The following is a 20,941-nucleotide window of genomic DNA, read 5'->3' as shown; positions in this document are numbered from 1 at the left end:
TTCTGTAATTGGTTTGGTCAGACTAAAGGAAATTGCCATTTTGGCACTTTTCCCTGTTTGTGTACGTTGTGATATGGAGCTGAAAATTAAATGTAAGGAACACGTTCATCTGGATAACAGCGACAGTAACGATTAAACAGCCGACTGCAACACTGCAGCCGCGCGTCAGTCTTCAGTTGAACACCCACGATTTGTGTTCCTTTCGCTTCTACTATCTGTCAGAACATTCATCCTGCAGTCTCTTTTCCCTCTGGCTGATTTCTAAACATGAGGCGTTATTCATGATTATTTGCAGTTTAGAAGTAGAACATAAATGTCCTGTCCAAAGGCAGCGTTTGTTGTAAATCTGGAGGAGAGCATTATGGTACCCATGTGATTTACTTGTCGTATTAAGAGGCCGAGGCTGTGAGCCCTTAAGCAGTGGTTTCTTCACACAGCGCTAAATATTCATGGCCGCGCTGTCGATCTGGACCCCTAAAACTAATTTGTTAATCTTAGAGACAGTATTAGGCAATTCAAAAGGTTTTTTCACGCTAGTGTAAAAGAATTATGACGTGACGTACCATGACTTTTATGACTTAATGACTTGATTCAAACTGTTTCAACCTGAATGGTGACAATTATTTAAGGCCAAAACCAAAGTGGGACACATTTTTTTTAATCAACCAGTGAAAAAAACGAAACAATTGCCTGTGTAATGTTCCATTTCAATCAATTATAGATTTATGGTGCCAAACTGAACATTTGCCAGGTTATTAACTAAAACTAGCACCCAAGCCTTTGTTAACACTAAAATTGCCCCCCTACATTGGCCTCCTCAAAAATTCCAAATGCATTAAGAGATGTTTTTGATTGCATGTGGGGAATCTGCATGACTCCGGTTATATTTGTGATGCACTTGTTCCTTTTGGTCTGTCTCTTACTTTGTGATGGTGTACAAAGCTTTACAATGGAATTACAAAACAACACTGTGAGGCCCTCGTTTAGGAAACAGTGAGAGATCTGATCTCTTGCGTTTGTGATGACTCCCATCACATCCGGGCACAACTGCTCAGGCTCAGGATTGCACTGCATGGTATTGCACTCCATTTCAAAGAGACAAATGTGGACCAGCATCCATACCATCAGCACACCATCAGCAATAAGTGCTGAAACCGCGTCTGGTGTAGCGTAATAACTGTATATAGCTTCACTTAGCGATATTTTTTCATGAACAATTTATCGCATAACTACCTGTATGGGAAAAGGGTTTCTAGTGTAACTAACTGCAGAGAATTATCAGCTGACTTTGTAGCCCTTGATTCTACGGACTGCAGTAGCATTGGCTCATTGCTTTGGTTTGAAGGCCTGCCACTGAGTTCCGGTTCATTCCCGTCATTGTCATTGGAATTGTTTCACCTGTCCATCATAAGAAAATTTAAATGGCTTCAGCATTTTTTTTTTCCTTTTTGTTTTCAGAAGCAGAGCTTTGTGCGTGCCAAAGAGCCAAATACGTATCTCAAATAGAGTTGGAGAGTCAAACCAAGCAAACAAAGTGAACATTGGATTTCAAACATTTATAGCAATGCTAATGTTGTTCTACGGACATTATAGTGGCAATGAGCTTCCTGCTAAATAAAAAAAAATGTGGAAAATTGTATCTTTAATTCTGTTATTGAGTTTCATTTTGTTGGGTTTGCCTCAGAGGTGTGACTATAGCTATCACTACCTGCCGTTTGTGAACTTCATTTGTTTTGTCTCAGTCTCTGTTTGACGTATGTTATGGAGATTTATTGTTTGTTAAACAAAGTCATGCAAAGGCACATGTATAAGTGCCACCACTACACAGACGACACAGTCAAAGAGTAGACTCTCATCCTGAGCTGCAGACCAACGAGCATGGCGAGAACCATCCTCTTACTGGTTCTTATTACAGCTGCTGAGGCGTTTCTAGGGAGATTATGGATAAAGAGAAGAAAACCAAAAAAAACGGATGGCAATCAGCCCATTGGAGAGGTATTTCCTAATGGAACATCGAGTGATGGGGAAGAGGAACAATCCATGTTTTTTTACTCCATCAATATAAGCGTTGTGGTCGAGGAGAAGTCCTGGGAAGAGGCTCTGGAGCACTGCAGAGGGATCAACAGTGACCTGAGCAGCCTCCACTCTGACACAGACAACATGGCAGCCCCCATCACGGATCGGGCGTGGATCGGTCTGCGCTTCCTGGGGGACCGCTGGCTGTGGGTGAACGGTGACCCTCTGGAGTACCAGGCCTGGTCCGACGGAGGGGACCAGCAGTGTCCAATGCAGAACCGCTGTGGGGCTTTAAACAAAGGCGGGCTGTGGGAGAACAGGGACTGCGAGGAGAGACTCAACTTCATCTGCTCCTCATATGTCTGATGAATTAGAATAGAATGACTTGCAAGAAAGGTAATGCAAAAGTTGCCATTTAACCTACACGTATGACAGAAATCATACTTTACACTAGATAACCACGTACAATGAAATCTGAACATACATGTATTTGTGCTGTGACGTAATAATCCTTTCTTTGCTTGTATAACCGTTTAAACTCTTTGAGGACTCTGATAACTGCTGAGAAAAGTAAGGGCATGTTGTTTAGAAATAACAGCTGACTTGTTAACTTGTGCCTTGTGTGACCATGGATGTTTCCAGCATGCTATCATTGTTGGCTAATTTCTTTCTTTCTCTGATTACTGACTCAACACCTTGTCAGATGTTATTAAAAAAGTCAATACAGATCTTATTTTTTATTTTATTAAACTGCAGTGTGCTGTGTTTGTGAAAATGAATATTAAAGTCATGGCTAAATTGTTTTCCTGTGATTCTCCTTCACTCCTAATATTTAGTGGCACTAGCAATGCTTATACAATTTTGCTTCCTGTGACCAGGATGCATAGTTTGTGTTAGATGACCGGTGCGGAACACAGGTTTTTCTATCTTAATGTAATCATTGAAACACTGCCTGATGCATCCTTATATATTCATTTGGTGTTTGGCTTGAAACTGATATTAAAGGGACACGCTTGATCAGTTTGCTGATGAAGAGCCCTTTTGGGCTCATGGTAAAACTTCTCCTTGCTCAGCACTTGGACAATAAAGATGGATGTGTTTTGCTCACTGATTATTTTATGAGAGAACAAGAAACCTTTCACCATTAGTTGAATCTACTGTTAAAAACCTTCTTCACATGCACCCTCCCCACGATGCACTGAAAGCCTGTTTAAGTGTTCAGTGATCACACTGCAGTGACTGCTGGATCAAAAGAGTCAGACAAACGCTGGCAGGAGTAGAAACTTCCCTTGAGATATTGCCTGATCCTAAAATGTAGGGATGTATTATGTCTTTTTGATGAGCAAAAAGGCTGCTGCACGGTGTCCTTTTTTTTTTTTTTACATTATTGGGTTCCAGGGTTTGAAGGTGCCCGAGTGAGTGAATATTTTCCCTCTGAGGCTGTTTTCTGTCTCCATTTTAAATTAAACATCCTCAATCCATCTTATATATATTTGCCTACGTTTCCCCTCCGTGCGCACAAGTGCTCAGACTGCAGATCTGTGAGAGGTTTGCTCTGTGGAAAGGGGAATCAAAGTAACAAGGCATTTATTTGTCTTATTCCATCACTCAAAAATGGGATTCATCAAGAAACTTGAGACTAGAGACACATCCATGACAAAGTATGTTCGTTTTTTGAGGTCACCCGATACATTGCCCAAAAGAAGTAGGTTTCCAATACAAAATTTAGAACACAAGTCAATCTGGTGCCTGCACACAGCTCTCAAACGTAACGAAAGCCCCTCACCGCCAACCCAACAGTGTGTAAAATATTAGAAATAAATTGACGAACCAAGTTCATAAATTAACTCTAAATATAATGCACACCAAATACAACCATGATTTTGGAGATATAATTTCAATAAAGTAATGTGAATGTTATAAAACCATTGTTTTTTGGAACTGTAATCAATAGAATAATACCAATGTACAGTTATGATTGTATTCAATGTAATGTAATCTAACAAAATGCATTCAAAATGCATTCAACTGATATTGACTGAGAGGCCTTCGAAATCCGAGCTACATTGAACTCACCAGGAGACCACTCCCAGGGGGCGTGGCCACTGACTTTCACACCTTTACTGCTCTGTATAAATACTTGTAGGCAGCCATTGTTCTCGAGTTCAGACACGGTCTGGGGACGGTCAGAGGACTCCATGTGGCCTGTTGGTTGCAGAGACCAGTGGCTCCTCAGCTGAGATGTTCTTTTTAGCACAACACCTTTTCCTTTATTAAATACTTTTGATGTTAACTGTTCATTCCAAGATGTCTTCCGTCTGTCCGGTGTTTCTTCATTTTTTTTGGAACATAACAAGTGCCATCCACCCGTTTCCGGTGTCGTGTGGAGCTAACCTGCTGCTTGCCTTAGCCTACTGTTTACCAAACAGATCAGTCTTTTCATACAAATCTACTTCATATTAAAGAGTATTACCAAAAAAAAACTCTTCCTCTGAGTGTCCAATCTAATATTAAAAGAGTTAAATGTTGTGGGTCTGAGCTGAAGTTGTATAGGGGGTGAAGTGCTAGAAAAATACTTGATACCCTTTTCAAATAACGTTTTCGGATTGTTATTAAATTTCCTCTGTAATTTAGATTTGATGAGCCTCAAGCTTCTGAATCACTGTCAGGGCGTCCTAATGCATTCTGCCAAACAGGTTTTATTTTAGCTGTTCCTCAACAACAAACAAATGTTGTGAATCTGTCGGGCGAGACAACCAGAGGAATGGGTCAATTCAGAAGCACATAGGAGTAGGATAAGAAGGCAGAAAGGCATCACTTATGCTCGTAAGACCCTCATTCTGTCCGGGTCGGAGCAAGTACGAGGAGAATTCATAGAGGGTAGGGAAATGCAGGGTGGAGGGAATGGGAGTGAAGAGAGGGACCAGTAAACGTTGCAGACTGAGACATCTGTCTGCTGCTGACCGAAGGTTACAATCAGCTTGTCGTGGCATGTGCATCTCCATGGATATGGCGAGAAAAGGATGTGAGCACGTGCAGAATAGGGGGGAAGGACGTGATAGGGGAAAGTGAGGAATGTATAGCAATGGAGGGTGGCGCGCATAGTTCATGACCGATGTAGAAGGGAAGAGAAAATGGACAATTTACCTTTATTATCATTACATTTAGAATTGAGGAAAGATACGGTCCTTCCAAGATGATGCAACTTGAGTGCACAATAAATGAAATGAAATATTTTAGGAGGCAGGATAACGTGTACACTGTGAACGCACTGCAAACACAGAGTCCTACAGTAGCTGCACTGTGAGGCTGTGTATAAACTGAAGCTAAAAGCCTCTGGATTCACATGAGGACAGTGGATCTGCTGCTCTTGTTACCCCATACTCCAACAAACAACCTGCGTACATTACGTTGGGAACGTTTGAGGCAGGTACACGAATGGCTAATCGTCGCTTCGAGGCGGCTGAGGGCCTGCATTTGTTTTTTAATATTTGGATTTTCATGTAACTTTGCATTAAGTACAAGGGCCGAAATCCTGACATCCGCTATACATCTGCCCCTCACAGCAGCTTATGAAGGAACAAGCTTCCGTATTTGTGCTTTTCATCCCCGGTGCTCACGAAGGATCTAGCATCTGGCCAAAGGGGTAATCCCCACCTCCCAGACAAGAGGGATGCTGGGCTTACAAGTCTTCAGGCGGCGCCGCTACCCCAGCTGGGGGGGGGGGGGTAGGGGGGAGGAAAGCTTTTTCCTTTCCTGTCAGTCGGCTGCTGTGAGCCGCGGTGGCTGCCAAAGGCCGTGGGGGGTGAGGGAGGGGGGAGGGGGGGGTTCTAATCAGGAGACCGTGGCGATAGGAGACAAGAGCGTGCTCCGAATAAAGCCAGGTCCAAGGCGGCCGCGCTCTGCTGTCACCGCCTGGAGAGGCAGGGAGAGAACAGGCGGCGAGGGAGATGCACGCGGGGAAAAGGAGTCAGAGGGGGTTTAGTGAAAGGAGATCATTTCATGCTGCAGAAGGGGAAAGATGAAAGAGGACAAATCATTTTTCTCATAGAATCATTTGATACGAACACCATGACGTTAGACCTGCAACACACCACCGGCCCCGTTTCCAACGTGTGCTCGGCTTAGAGGGGGATAATTCATGCTCATCCTCGGGTTTATGTGTTTGGGGACATGTTTACATGCTTTAATGTTTAAACATGCACTGCCTCGGAAACATACATGTGGTTACTTTCTGTCTAAAAACTGAAGTCTCATCCGACCGGCTTGGGGGATAAGCGTGGCGCTCTCTAGTTTTCGGCCGCCCACAGGAACCTGCGTGCACCCAAATGAATGGGCCCAAGCCCAATGAAGCAGCAGGTAGTTCCAGGTCCAATTAGCTGGTGTGGCTGAAAAGCGAACCATTGCTGACTGCCAGTGGCACGTGGCTGCAGACGGCTGGTCTCTGGCAGGGCAGTGGTGAGCCATCCACACACGGAGGTTTGTGTGCCCCCTGTGTGTGTTTGCGGTGCCAGTGTTGACTTCACAGCTCACTACCTTTTTTGTGTTGGATCAGATCCCGCCCTGGAGGCGCAGACTTGTTTCTATTTTGTAGTGTTTGACTCCATCTTGTGGAGGTTTGAGGAAAGATTGCATCCTTTTGTTCTAAAGGCAAGTTCAAAAGATCAATGACCATTTTGTCTTAAAAGACAACATTGGTTCAAAGTCAGAATGCAAAAGCTGATTTGAAACGAGTCTTCTTCATCTTCATCTGAACATCATCGTAATTCCTCTCCATCGGACCCATTCGTCTTGTTCCTTCCACCAGGGGGAGAAGTTGCTAGAAGACCTTTGTGTCGGATCCAAGTTGTCTCTTTCCACCAGAAAGCTGAGTCCTGCTCTCTTGCGTAACTTTACGATGCTCTGTGGGTTCGAGCTGCACACGGTTCATCGACCCAAGAACCTCGAGCCCATTGCCTGATTTAGCACATATCCCCTTACACATTGTGATATTACGAGTCCCGCTTCTGTCATGTACAGTCAAAGATCTTTGTTCTGTTATTTTTATGAGAATAACACACACACACACACACACACTGTTCCCCTTTCTGTCACCTTACACACACTCTCAAACGAGCTTCCCACTCGCTTAACTTTTTCCACCGTGGCAGCAGAGAGAGCAGTTTAATCACCCTGTCACCACCGCTCACTCTCTTTCTTCCTCCCCTCTCTCTCAGGACTTGGACTTTTCTCCGCACGTCTCAATTTTCATGCCCCCATTCGGATAATTGCATTAGAATTACGTTACGCAATGTGTCTTTCTCCGAGTCTCCCCGCCGCCTATTTGTGTATTTTAAAGTATACGACCTCAGTATCGTGTAATTTGGTTCATGTGACCTTAAAGGCGGCATGAGCTGAAATACCAGCAGTCTGTTTTTATGTGAAATGCCATACTGCCAGAGGACCAGAGCAGGCAGCGGGGGCACTGGGCTCACTCCTCCCCTTGAAAAAACAAACTCTCTTACCCTAAGAAACACCTGTCGCCTCCCCCTGCCCTCTGTTTCTCTGTGGTCTTTCTTCTTCTCTCTCAGCACCCCTTCACTCTTACTTCCTCTGGATGGTTCCTCCATCAGCCCTTTCTCGTAAAGCTGTGGCTCCCTTGATGTTTGTGCGTGTCGCGTTGGGCCTCGGCGGTGACGGGGCCCGTGTGGGAGAGAAGCGGCACAGCGCCCCCCCCCCCTGACATCACTTTGACTCCCAGACGGTGTGTGTGTGTGTGTGTGTGTGTGCGGGTTTGAGTCACACGCTGTTCACCTCCTTGAGTCGGTTGTGGAAAATAACTCATTTAGTCAATTACTGAACTGCAATTTGGAGGTACTTGTACCTTACTTGAGCATTTCCTCCATCCACTCATTTTACTCAACACAGTTTCAGAGGGCAACATGGTTCCTTTGGCTGAACTGCATTTTTTTTATAATTGCCAGAAGGTACAAGTAGTTTAGTTTCCAAATATACAGATCTGCGGCCTTGAGCTTCATACCATGGCCCGATCCCGATCTCCTCGCAGTTTATGGCGCGTTCCCCACAACGTCTGTTAAGGTTTAGGGCGGTCAAATCGTTGACTGCTTCAGGGCTCTTTTTCTCCGATGTCGTGAGGCCTTCAAGGACCAATTCCGCCAAATCTGCATTTCTGATAGTCTTTGCCCACGGGCATTACCCAGAATTCCTAGCAATGTGACGTTAAACGCGTTATGACAACTGGAAGCATAAGGGGGTAAACAAAGAGGATGGGACTCGGGGGAAAAAAATGACATCGGAAGAACGGAAGAGAATATATTACGCAGATCTATTCAGCATTTAATTTACTCCGACAATAACAAGGAACGATTATTGGACATGACCTCATTTTGTGAGGAAAGAACCTGGAAGACATTCAAATCAGGGAGTAATACGTTAAGATAAATACCCACCATTGTGCATAATGTTTTTTTTTTTTTTAAATGTTGGCATGGTAACGTAACATGTTGTAGCAAGGCTTGTATATTTACACCATCTCAAGCACTTACCAGTCGATGCCAGTAAGTCCTTTACAGGAGGGACATTCGGGCCTTTGAGCAGACACTATATTACACAGATTGATGAGTAGATTGTTTCTCTGCTGTGTCTCTCAGCTAAATCAGGGAGTCAGAGGCATAACATACAATGACATTAATTATCTACATGAAGACTTCCTAATCGCTCACGATACTCAAATTGGTTCCGATAACAAATGCGGTAATACAACACTCCGATGGGGGGGGCTCTCAGCATGATTAGTGCTTTTATTTTGCAAATGTTGGTACATAGTTCCGCCAACCCAAGTAGCTTTAGCACGAATATAATCTGACTCAGACCCAAGTTTGAATAATAGGAAATAAGCTGATCCCTGCGACTGTAGCTTCATGTTGATCAGACAACTAAACAGTATAAGTCCCTCTTACCATCTGTTATCGCTTTAACCAAAGGAGCAGAATTTGTCTATTAACACTCAGAACTATGATTATATGTAAGAACTTCATGTGGCAAAGCTGTGAAAACGACTTCCTGATTGCACCCCGACGGTGACTCACTCTGGTTTGAATCCAGGGATTTATGATTTGATAGACTGTTAAAACCAAACAGACGGAAGAAACATAATCATTAAAACTCTCACAGGCACCAAACAAATGGCCTTATACTTCACGCATGATTGGTTTTGCATCTCTGATTCCCTCTTGTTGGGCGTGAGAGGAGAAGTTGAAAACATCAGCGGTCACAGGACTTTCAGATCTCCTCCCCCCCCCCCCCCCCCCCTTGTACCGTGACAACCAAAGGATTAAAATAGACGGGTCACGACTTTGTCTCCTTCGTCACACCATCAGAGCAATGAGTGACAGCTTCCTGAGGTCCTTACCTTACTCTAATGTGTAGTTCAGTGATCACTCGTCTGACACGTAGCCGCAGAACAAAGGTGAACTTTTTTATATTACATGTATTCACTTTCTTGATGAGGGTCAGATGAGAATTTAGTTTAGCTTTTTTCCTCATCAGAAATCTGCATTCCCATAAATCTGTCTGTCCGATTGCTTTGAGGCAAAGCACCGTAAACACCACCCAGTCACCTCGGCAACAGTTTTGTATTTTTTGTCCTTATTTCAGCAAGTAGAAGAATGAATACCACCGTAAGGAATGACATTAATCATGGAATAATCATGAACAGTAGAAAGCTTCATTGTTTGTGTGATGGACTACAATCCCCTGTCAACCGGCCAAAGTGTGCAGTAACGTTTATTCTTGGGGAGCGAGAGGACAGCTGATGTTTACGGTGTCTGTTCCTGTGATTCATCTCTCTCCTGAGAGTTCACGTAGTAGCGACTCTATTAGGACTTTGGTGAGACAGCGTTGCACGGAAAGGGACCAGAGAGGGAAGGCTGTTCATCCACAGCCTAAGTAAAAAAAAACAACCTCAAATCTGATTTGCATTTAAAAATGTATTGGTTTTATTTCACAAGGCTGAGCTTTTCCTAACAAAAAAAACAGAAGAATAACAAGATATTATTTAAACAAGGACAGTTATTTCACAATGTTAAACACACCAAAAGTGCAGATAACTAAAAAATTGTATTTATATTATATTCAGCAGGGACAGCAACATAAACCAATTGCACAATATCCCCAACTCAAGTGTTATCGTCAACTGTTCCATGTGGTTTGGGTCTGCCAGTGTTGCCCCTAAACCTAAAACCAAAATCAATCACCGATTTTTAGCCTGAAACTATATACATATAAATATATTATACATTGTTAGCTCCTTTTATGAGGGTGATATTGAACTAAACCATCAGCACAGAGACTTCCCAGCACCCACAGCACCACAGCCCACGCCAGAGAGCATGTGAGATGTTTGGCTTTTCTAGCGTCTATGCCAGAACTATGCGCGGACATTCATAACTTTCAAGCCCGTGCCTATCGCATTTCTCTCATCAAAGGAGGTCTCTGTGTCAGGGCAGGTGTGGCTGAAAACCTGTGGTTGAAAAGGAAGACACCGTGGTGGAGGAGGAGGAGGAGGAGGCCAAGCCTCATGCGAGCTGACCTTAAAACAATAACCCACCATTCTTTCCAAGTGATAATATCCTCATCACTCCCATGTCAGCAGCATGTGGTCAGAAATAATACCCCGAGACAGACGGGTGGACCTGAATTTAATAAGAACAGCAAAACAAAATGTACCTTTTCAGAATCAATGGAAACACATTTCTCACAGTGTGATGGGTGTGTTCACGCTCTCTGACAGCTGCTATTATCTTACTATTTGCTTCCACTTTAATTTTCTCTTTCTGGCACCTACTTTAGTCTGGAAAAACAGGGAATTCCTCCCCCTTTCTTCTCCTTTTTTTTTTTTCCTAGAGGTGGAGGTCCTGTTAATGTTAGCGATGCTGTCTGGCCCGGCTGAATATATTTACTTAGTGTTAGGAGAGCAGCGGCCACAAAAGGAGGAATGTGCCTGAGTGTGACTTGAAAGCGGCTGTTACATTTTAATTTTTAACCCATAAAATAAATACAGAGCCTGCCCTGCGACTTTTATGAATGGCTTGCATTCATCCAAAACACGCCCACCAATCAGCGAGCCGTCCTCGCGGTGAAGCCACGCCCGTTTGGAATGTCGGGGCTGCTGCCTGGGCGCTGAGAGGCTGGGAGCCTGGAGGGGGCGGGGTCTCTTTGAGGCTCGCCAGCGGGTATAAACAAGATTTTAGGCACTCGTCCCGCTAGAAAAACTAGGGACTACGGTCCATAAAAGAGTGAAACTCCGTGGGAAAGTACCAACGACTCGCAGCCCCTCCTTTTGGATTGTAGCGTGAATATATTACTGTTTAAATCTTTATCCGTGTTTCTCCTCAACGCGTCGTGGGCTAATTATGGCACTTCTGATCCACGTGACGCTTCTGACAACGGCGCTCATCACACAGGTAAGGCGCGTGCAGCTGACAGGGATCTTCCAGGAAGTGTTTTTTAAAGGGTCAGTTTAATGCTTAATGAGAGTCAACTTTGACCGTCTACAGTGTGAACTGTAGACAAATAACGTCACGTCTTTAGAAAAGGTCAAACGCGTGTTTCACAGTCAACATCCGACTAAGTGCGATTCTCTCTCTCTCTCTCTCTCTCTCTCTCTCTCTCTCTCTCTCTCTCTCTCTCTGTCTGCCTCAACACCGGTTGCAATACAAGTTTTGTAATAGGGCCTAGGTGGGGTCATCACTTATGACTGCTTAAGAATACAGTTCCCCTCAGGTGCGTCGTCCTGGTGATCAGCGTGCCTACTCATGCCTCCTTTTTGTGTATGTTTTAAAAGCCCAACGACATGTCGATTCCCACAAAGTGGAACAAGTTGGTGCTGTGAGTCAAGCTAGTCGTCAGCAGGGGCCCCGAGTACAAACCCTGTTGGCTGACTGAGCACCGGGGGACCTCCTGCAGAGGCCTCAGCCAAAGCTTTGTCTGGAGGAGATTTAAAGAAATCACAAACCCCCCCCCCGGGGGGACGGAAGTTTCCAATAATGAGCGTAGCAGTTCCTCCTCAACAATGTCTGCAGTACAGTGCATTCTCCCATCAAGTAGTTGGATAGCTGAAGCTGCATCGAGCTCAGATGTCTCAGACCTCCTTTTTGTGATCCGTGAGCCTCTATGTTCTGCCCCCCCCCGCCTCCAGGTGACTGCGAGCTGTCCAGCAGTGTGTGACTGCCCCTCCGAGCCCCTGGTTTGCCCTCCGGGAGTAAGCGCCGTGCCGGACGGGTGTGGGTGCTGCAAGGTGTGCGCCGCACAGCTCAACCAGGACTGCGGCCGCGCGAGGCCATGCGACCACCACAAGGGGCTGGAGTGTAATTACGGCAACGATGTGACCGTGGCCTTGGGCATCTGTCGAGGTGAGGGTGAGGGTGAGGGGGGGGGAGGGGCAAAGCGGATGCTGGGACGGAGGAAATACTACTACTACTACTACTACTACTACTACTTGCACTGCTCACTCCTCAAGGAGGATGTAGCACTGTCATGCATAGGGAAGTAAGGGGATACTTGAATGGCTGTGCAACAATGTCCCCAAAAACGTGACACTTTGCACTTCCGGGGACAAGACAGTGGGGTATTTTGAACGAGTTGCAGTGGTTTTATGGCAGCGACAGGGGGGGTTTCAGAGATAAAAATACACTCCATTTGCACCATGCCGATGCTGCCCCACAAACTATGAATAGCTGGTGCTTCCACATTTTGGAAACAACGAGTCTGACACTTCCTGTGTCCTTTTTTTCCAATGACCTTTCAATTTCAGAGGTCCTCTGTTGCCATGTGAACTCGTTGTGTGTGTGTGTGTGTGTGTGTGTGTTGTTTTGGTCAAGTCAATGGAACCGTTTCTCATCAGCTGTTGAAATATGAGCACATGTCGAATTCTTCTTGACATTTGACCCTTGGAAGCTCGCTCATTTGTGCCTTTTGTAGACTCTCTAAAGGACGTCCCGTAGAAACCGAGGATGAATGTTTCTCAGTGATACCGTACCCACGCGGGAGCTCAGCCAGCTGAGGGAAATGTGTCTTTTCCAGCTAAGTCGGAGGGCCGCACGTGCGAGTACAACGGCAGGGTCCATCAGAACGGGGAGAGCTTCCGCGCCAGCTGCAAGCACCAGTGTACGTGCATCGACGGCGCCGTCGGCTGCGCTCCCCTCTGCGCCAACAAGCTGCCCCCGGCCTCCCCCTCGTGCCCTTACCCGCGGCTGGTCAGGATACCCGGGCAGTGCTGCTTCAGCGTGGACTGCCACAAGGGCACCTGGCGCCTCCCACCTAAGCATCAGGTTTGTCTTTTTTTTTTTTTATTTTATAATTTTTGTTCATGCAATAAGACCTACTGGCCCCTCCTTTTGGTTGAGCGACTTGCACAAGTTGGCAAACTATTAACTAAACTAAAGGCAGATGTACGGGAATAATGTGTGTGCCCTTTGTTTCGATTTCCCGATAGTCAGGGCGCAGTGGCGATAACGCTAAAAAAACGACGCGTAAACAAAGTCTCGTCCTTATCTTATCTCTCGCCACAGGCGCCTCCACCACAACAACACTTTCCCAGACGTCAGCACGCGCCTGAAGATGAGTTGGCCAACGGGTTTGCAGAGGTCAAGTCCAGCAGCTGGGAGAGCGAGCATGGCTACAAACACCTGCCTGGTGAGTGGAACAGAGGCTGCACGGGGGATTATTAAACATTTTCATCCTGTTGGTAGGAAATTGGGTTTTAAATGTCACAGAAATTCCTATCTGCAAAAGCATGTAAAGCTAACATCCATGCTAAAACCAGCCTCCGTACGTTATTTCTAGTATTGACTGCATCAACCATTTAAAAGACGAGCCGGCATGCTTCGACGCTAAAGGCGAGATGTTTTCAATGGCAGAGCAAAGGGATCACAAAATCACCCGTGCCCAAGTAGGATCCATCCTCTGGGCCTCCATGCGACACTACACTACACCAGTGTACTGCTAACTCTGCTAAAAGGCCCAGAGGAGAATCTGAAAATGTGTTTTTGTCGCCGCTCAATAAGGTCCACACACCCTCCGGTTAAAAACCACCGGCCTTCATTGATAAAGGTTCCTCTGCGCCTCCCTTGGTGTCTCCTCAGTGTGGAGCCATCTGAAGGAGGAGAAGTGCCCCGTCCAGACCACGGACTGGTCCCAGTGCTCCAGCAGCTGCGGGATGGGCGTCTCCTCTCGCGTCACCAACAAGAACCCCCAGTGCAAGCTGGAGAGGGAGACGAGAATCTGCACCGTGCGGCCATGCGGCGCCCCGCCGGCCCCCGCCAAGGTGAGGCAGGCCGAGCTCGACTCGAAACCCCGAGGCGCAGGTCGAGCCCTCGCTCCTCGCCTCTTATCGCCGTGACTCATCTCTGCCGCAGTGAAACGCAAGACGCCTTGTGATAACGCGCCTCCACGGGGACTAATTCCTCCTCTTATCTCCTCGTGTCAGATTGTAGGGGGGGGGGGTTACCGCTACCATGATTAGAAACCAAAGAGCGGAAGGTTTGACCCGTTTTGGCTCTTGGTAAATCTGCCCTTTAGTGCTCAAAGCCACGTTCACCCCGAGTTCATTTCAGCGACTCTTTCGGGGGGGGGGGGGGGGAGCTCTGCGTTCAGTGGGAACTGGGCAGTGCCCTTTTAAATATAGTCCAACCCCCCCCCCCCCCCCCCCCCCCTCCCGGCATTCCTGCCAGGCAACTGTCTATAGCGAGGCCGCGCCTGTGTACTCTTGAGCGTCTATATTAATCCTCCACGCTGGACACGCACTAGGAGCTCTTTTCTCGGCTCTACCCGCGATCCGGGTGCCAAGAGCGATCATAGGCGCCCGCGGTGTTTAACGGGAAAAGGCCGCTCCTACGTTAAATAACGCGTTATAATCTCAAAACGAATCGCTTAAATCTGAAAAAACGATCCCTGTCTCGGCGTAACGAGTCGCGGCCCAGCCCCTCTTAATGTGGAACTAATGAGTTTGAGTGCAAAGCTGCTTAAATCGGGAGGGGGGGGGGGGGGGGCTTATGTAACGGGACAGGGCAAGATGAAAGATGATTTGATCTATTTATTTATGCATTTAGGAAAACCTTCACACAACTTATTATGGTGACTTTTGTTACTGAAAAAAACACTCATCTCTATTATCATCATCATCATCACAGAGACTATGACAGTGCATTGACTTGCTTTGATCCTCCAACCCACAGCGAGGGAAGAAGTGCTCCCCGACCCAGAAAGCCGCAGAGCCCATCCGCCTGTCCTACGGGGAGTGCGCGAGCGTCCGTCTCTACAGGCCGAACCACTGCGGCGTGTGCACGGACGGACGCTGCTGCACGCCGCGACGCACGCGCACGGCGCCCGTGACCTTCGCCTGCCCGGACGGCGAGCGATTCCGGAGGTCGGCCATGTTCATCCAGTCGTGCAAATGCAGCGACGACTGCGGCCACCTCAACGAGGTGGCCCTGCCGCCCCAGCAGTGGATGTACGGAGACACGCACCAGTTCAAAGACTAGTGCTGAGGGGGACTTTTTTTTTAGATTTGAATGTGATGAGGTCAACTTTCTTGATGAATGAAGACGCTTTAAGACAAGGGGCCATTTTGGCTCCCAGTGAGTGAAGGGCACCAGTCGCCTCAGTTTCATTCTCAATCATAATGACAACCTCTTAATTGTGATATTGTGCGACCGGAGTAGATTTCCTGCTCCTGTTTAAATAGACATGAGCCCTAAATTTGAGCCCCTGGAGCTGCTCCACTATTTAACTGAATGTTGGTTAAGGTGTTGGCTCTCCTAATGTTTGAGACTTTCAGGTCTGCCTGAAAGGAGAAAAAAAAGCACTTTGTTCAGCACTGAAACATAAGAACTATAACTAACGGCAGTGCACACTTTGTCCAATACAATAGCCTCACACACACTGAGATGGTGGACGACTCCCTGTCCCACAATGCACTGTGACTAATCAGCGACAAGCAAAGTTTTTTGCAGCTTCATGTGAAAAGAAAACGTGGGACTTTTAACATGAGCGGCAGCCGTTCAGTTACAGACACCAAAGAATGACTGTTCCTCAGACTGATGAAATGATGTGGAACCAAGGACTGGACCAATGCCAATTGATTTCTTTGTGCATCAAATGTAGCTCAAAGGAAGGAATGTCTTTCAATAACCTGTATTTGAGATGTTATTTTGATCAGTATTTTCTGTAAATACAATTTCTTTATTTGGATTTGTGTGGATAACACTGCAGCGTGACCACATTTGATGCCAGTTTCTTTTCTTTGGCTTGACATGTGCAACAGAGCAGTAAAATGTTTGGCAAAACAGTGGCTATGTCTCCCTCTGCTGGTGAGGATAGTTAACTACAGCTTGTATTCTGACGAATAAATGAAACATTGGAAGCCTCGTCCATTTTCAAAAAAAAAAAAACACAACCAATATGGTATAAAAGGTTTAATTCTCCAACAAAAACAATAAAATGTTTTCACAAGAAAAACACTAACAAGCACCCTGCAAAGACATGATAAACAAAAAGTTGTTTCATCTTGAGCTTGTCAACATATGGTAGGAGGGAGGACTTTAAAATAAATGTTGAGAGCTTCTTTCCTCCACCAAAAACAAGGATCACGTTCGATCTTCAACCGGTAACATACTTCAGACTCATCTGGACTGTTCAACTGCAAAAAAAGAAGGTTTTTTTGATTAGTGACAAAAAAAAAAAGGTGAGGCACCTTTTATATATTATCCAGGGGTGTGGTTAGTAATATCCTGATGTGGGATTTTCAAGAACAATTTTTTGTGACGCATGGCTCTAAAACCTGTGTGGGTGTAGACCGCTTGTGAAAAACAGAACTCACTGTAGGAGGAGATGTCAATCTCCTCTGGCAGCTCTGCTACGTTGACCTCGAAACGGTCTTGGACGTCGTTCAGGGTCTTGGCATCGGTCTCGTCAGACACAAAAGTGACGGCCAGGCCTTTGGTACCAAACCTGCCAGCACGGGCCACCTGGGGAACACAGAGATGTTCCGAATCAGCGAATGTGTGATTGATCACTGAAAAAAACAACAATAATAGAATAGCTGGACTGACTCTGTGAAGGTATGTGTCAGAATCCTCGGGCATGTCGTAGTTGAAGACTATGTTGACGCGCTCGATGTCCATGCCTCGGCCAAACAGGTTGGTCGCAACAAGGATTCGCCGCTGGAAGTCTTTAAACTGCTGGTACCGTGATAACCTGGAGATGGGACGGATGAACAGGAATAAATAAAGACATTCCACAGGTACAACAAATTACAGTGAATGGGGTTCCTGGTAATAATTTCACATTCAAGTCATTGATATTAAAGCTGAATTCAGTGTGAAGAAGAAAAAGAAAAAGAATGAAAAGGCCCGTACCGCTCCTCTTGAGCCATGCCCCTGTGGATGGCGATGGCGGGGAAATTCTGCTCCACCAGCAGCTGGGACAGAGCAACACAGCGATGCACCGACTTGACAAAGATCACCACCTGGGAAGAAACCAAAAGACGTCAACCAGCAGAAGTCCACATGAACATCTCCCTAGAGGACAAGAGACACGTCACTTCAAAATGATGAGTAAAAAGACAGGGTGGAAATGTACATTTGGTCAAAAGCCATGATATGAAACTTGATAACTGCCGGCTGTACCTGGTTGAACTCGAGGACATCGAGCAGGTCGAAAAGTTTGCGGTTCTTCTCACTATCCTTCAACTTGCAGTAATACTGCTGCAAGCCGTGGAGTGTCAGCTTGGTCTCGTCATCCACAAACACTTCCATGGGCTACGTGGCAGGAGAGTGGAGCCAATTGTTAGTGTCTCCCTCACACACACACACACACACACACACACACACAATCTAAAACGTCACATCTTTCTGAACAGGCAACAAGAAGAGTGCATGGTAGCTCACTGAATCTGTTCTCCTGGACTATAGCAGAGCCAGAAGGACAGACTGTCCTGACCAAGCCAAATCTGCCAAGGAGGATCACTCTGCCCCTCAGAAATGGCCACTTATGGCACTGACAGCCACAAGTGGGCAAAGCAAAGAGGGACTTGGCAAAAAAAAACAGTGAAATCCAAACCCTTCTCATTTGTTGATTACACACAAGGGGAATGACAAACTCTTAACAAGAATTGTAACCAACAGTAACCATTAGTGTCTGGCAGCTTAAGTGGAGTTTAATTGGTGGAGAAAAATGCAATTTTTACTTTCTAGGGCTCTACACAACCAACCAGTGGAACGCACACTTCGTCACGCTGTAGTAATTGACACATTGGTTTTCAGACACAGTTGTTTAGAATAGGATTCAGTGAATCTTAAAGGTAACTCACATCCTGCATGAACTTGCGACAGACGGGACGGATTTCTTTGCTTAGCGTCGCACTGAACATCATGACTTGTTTCTCATGGGGGGTCACCCTGAAGATCTCCTGGACGTCACGCCTCATGTCTGATGGAAAGAGAAAAAATTATACTTTCAATATTACATTATGATTCATATCTGTAAAAATAAAAATCAAAAATAACTATGGTTTTAACCATGTTGCTCACAAAAAAAACTGAATCCAAGATTACTTCATTCGCTATTAGATGAATACTGCCCACAGAGATGAGAATGAGATTTTACACTACCATAGAGGCCATATGAATTCACAGAATTCTCAAGTCAACCTCAACTGGCTTACATACTGACCCGTCCAGAGATACGAGATTCTAGATTACTCACCCAGCTGCTCCAGCATCCTATCACACTCATCGAGCACAAAGTGTTTGATGTTCTTCACATTGAGGGTCTTGTTGCGGATGAGGGCCAAGGTACGTCCTGGGGTTCCCACAACAATGTGAGGACAGTTCTTCTTCAAGACTTCCTCGTCATTCTTGATTGCCAGGCCGCCGAAGAACACAGACACCTTGACAGTGGGCATGTACTTGGAGAAGCGCTCGTACTCTTTGCTGATCTGGAAGGCCAACTCCCGCGTGTGGCACATTACAAGGACAGACACCTGGCATACAGGGAAAACACCACATCAGTCTTACTACATGTTAGGTCGTTATTTAGCTCATGTTGTGCTTTTGTATTGCCAGCTAGACGTGGTACTAACAAACATGGAATTGTCACCACCACCTAGTACAAAAATATGGGAGAGGCATTGAGACGCTTAAGCAATAATAGCCAAGCAGAATCACTGATGACAAACTTACCTGACCATCCACAGGTTCTATCTGTTGCAAGGTGGCCAGTACAAACACGGCAGTCTTTCCCATTCCAGACTTGGCTTGACACAGGATGTCCATGCCCAGGATAGCTTGTGGAATACACTCATGTTGGACTGAAAATGAAAAAGATTTGATGTTCAAAAACAAGTGATTATTCGTTCCTGTTTAGAAGGACATGCATAAAATGTAGTTTATAAAAAGATGTAGGTCTAATTGTATTTTACAATGTGTTGCTTTTCAATCGTTCTTACTTTTTTAATATGAAACAGCCTAAAACTGCCATTTACCTTCTGAGGGGTGCTCAAAACCACAGTCGACAATGGCCCTGAGTAGCTCTGGCTTCAGGAGAAAGTCTCTGAAGCCCGAGCTGTGAATAGACACGTAGGACCCCTTCACTTCCTTCTTGTTTGCTGGGGTCCCACTCTCAGGGACTCCTTGGGGCTCCTCGTCCTCCTCGTAGTCCAAAAGTTCATTATCAACATCGGTTTCTGCCATCTGTGGGAATAATCCATATGCATCAGTCAATTGTGTCTCAAACTTTCAAAATCCATATGCAAAGTCATATTATAATATTTATTTTTTACATTTTGTAATAAATATCTCATAATGCTTCATTGTTACACAGGTTTACAGCAAGTAGTGATTCCTCGAGGAATTAACGAGGCTTATAGTTTTAAGTCCGAAAAATGTTGATATTAGCTCGATGCTACAGTGGCCTGAAACATAATATACTAACGTATTTTGAAATTTAGCAAAGTTAGCAGGGGATTCGTTTGCCAAACGTTAGGAGGCCGTAGCATACACTATAAATGAAAGAATTGATCATTAGGGGCGAAAAGTCTAAATTGCCCGTTCTTTCCCTCTAGCCATTTTAACAATGGCCGACAAATGCGACACAGTTTCCTCGTCCTTCTCGTTCATTCAAACTGGTTAGTTAGCAAGCTAGCAGCTAACAATCAAACGTGAGTCACGACATACTATTCACTAACATTAAAGCTAAGCTACGCTCTTCTTGCGAAATGACTCCGCCAAACAAGCATCATCGCGAATGTGTAACCAGTATTTTTTTTAGCGGACGCATGGTAAGAATAACAGATAAAGCTTAGAGATAGATAAAGCTAACTGGCGAACGAAAAAACAAAGCTAACGTGAATTTGGCTAGCGGGTTAGCTATTACCGTGAATCTCTACGTCCTAACCTTACACACTGCTATGTCGCATTCAAAGGGTTCTCGGTTAATAAGAACCAAATACATAACTGTTACATATGCTCTCAGGTTTTAAAGCAAACACAAAAAACGGCAACGTTACCTTGCTGGGATAAATGTATGTCCTGCGAAGTCTAAGTGCGTGTTACTACCGAGCTAGCAAAGTCGTCACTGCACTGTGAGCACACATCCATGGTGTGTTCAAGTACACTTCGAAAAACCCGACCTCTCTCGAAGCGGTCCGAAATGTTGTTGTTGTTGTTGTATCAGTGCCTGATGACATCTGTAGACAAAAATTGCGTGACAAAATAATCAGGCTAGTGTTATCTTTATTATAAAAGCAGGACATAGAATTGAGATGTAACTGTCCCACTTAAACAAACGTAAACAAAAGTATAGATATTGAATTAACAAATTCCGATCCCGGAACTGCGGTTGAAGATGAGATGAGAATTCCTACATT

At 45.4% G+C, this 20,941-nt stretch overlaps 3 protein-coding genes across 3 annotated transcripts; 2 read left to right on the top strand and 1 right to left on the bottom strand.

Annotated features, from left to right (window-relative positions):
• The first annotated feature begins 2,040 nt into the window (after positions 1-2,040).
• LOC119217564 (dromaiocalcin-1-like) lies at positions 2,041-2,382 on the top strand. Its single transcript, XM_037471302.1, has one exon. The coding sequence runs from the start codon at positions 2,041-2,043 to the stop codon at positions 2,380-2,382; it is 342 nt and encodes a 113-aa protein (XP_037327199.1).
• An 8,845-nt stretch (positions 2,383-11,227) lies between these two features.
• On the top strand, positions 11,228-16,471 carry LOC119218340 (CCN family member 1-like). Its single transcript, XM_037472706.2, has 6 exons — positions 11,228-11,480; positions 12,215-12,428; positions 13,099-13,346; positions 13,587-13,710; positions 14,160-14,341; positions 15,252-16,471. The coding sequence occupies exons 1-6, from the start codon at positions 11,430-11,432 to the stop codon at positions 15,555-15,557; spliced, it is 1,125 nt and encodes a 374-aa protein (XP_037328603.2). The 5' UTR covers positions 11,228-11,429; the 3' UTR covers positions 15,558-16,471.
• A 4-nt stretch (positions 16,472-16,475) lies between these two features.
• Positions 16,476-20,740, bottom strand: LOC119218339 (ATP-dependent RNA helicase DDX39A). Its single transcript, XM_037472705.2, has 10 exons — positions 20,582-20,740; positions 19,559-19,766; positions 19,257-19,384; positions 18,781-19,057; positions 18,386-18,504; positions 17,703-17,834; positions 17,433-17,542; positions 17,127-17,271; positions 16,895-17,042; positions 16,476-16,714 (listed from the first exon to the last, which is right to left on the bottom strand). The coding sequence occupies exons 2-10, from the start codon at positions 19,764-19,766 to the stop codon at positions 16,698-16,700; spliced, it is 1,284 nt and encodes a 427-aa protein (XP_037328602.1). The 5' UTR covers positions 20,582-20,740; the 3' UTR covers positions 16,476-16,697.
• Between the last annotated feature and the right edge of the window lie 201 nt (positions 20,741-20,941).

The sequence above is a fragment of the Pungitius pungitius genome, chromosome 9, assembly GCF_949316345.1.
Source record: "Pungitius pungitius chromosome 9, fPunPun2.1, whole genome shotgun sequence".
NCBI classification, from domain to species: domain Eukaryota; kingdom Metazoa; phylum Chordata; class Actinopteri; order Perciformes; family Gasterosteidae; genus Pungitius; species Pungitius pungitius.
This window is presented reverse-complemented; position numbering and strand designations above follow the sequence as displayed.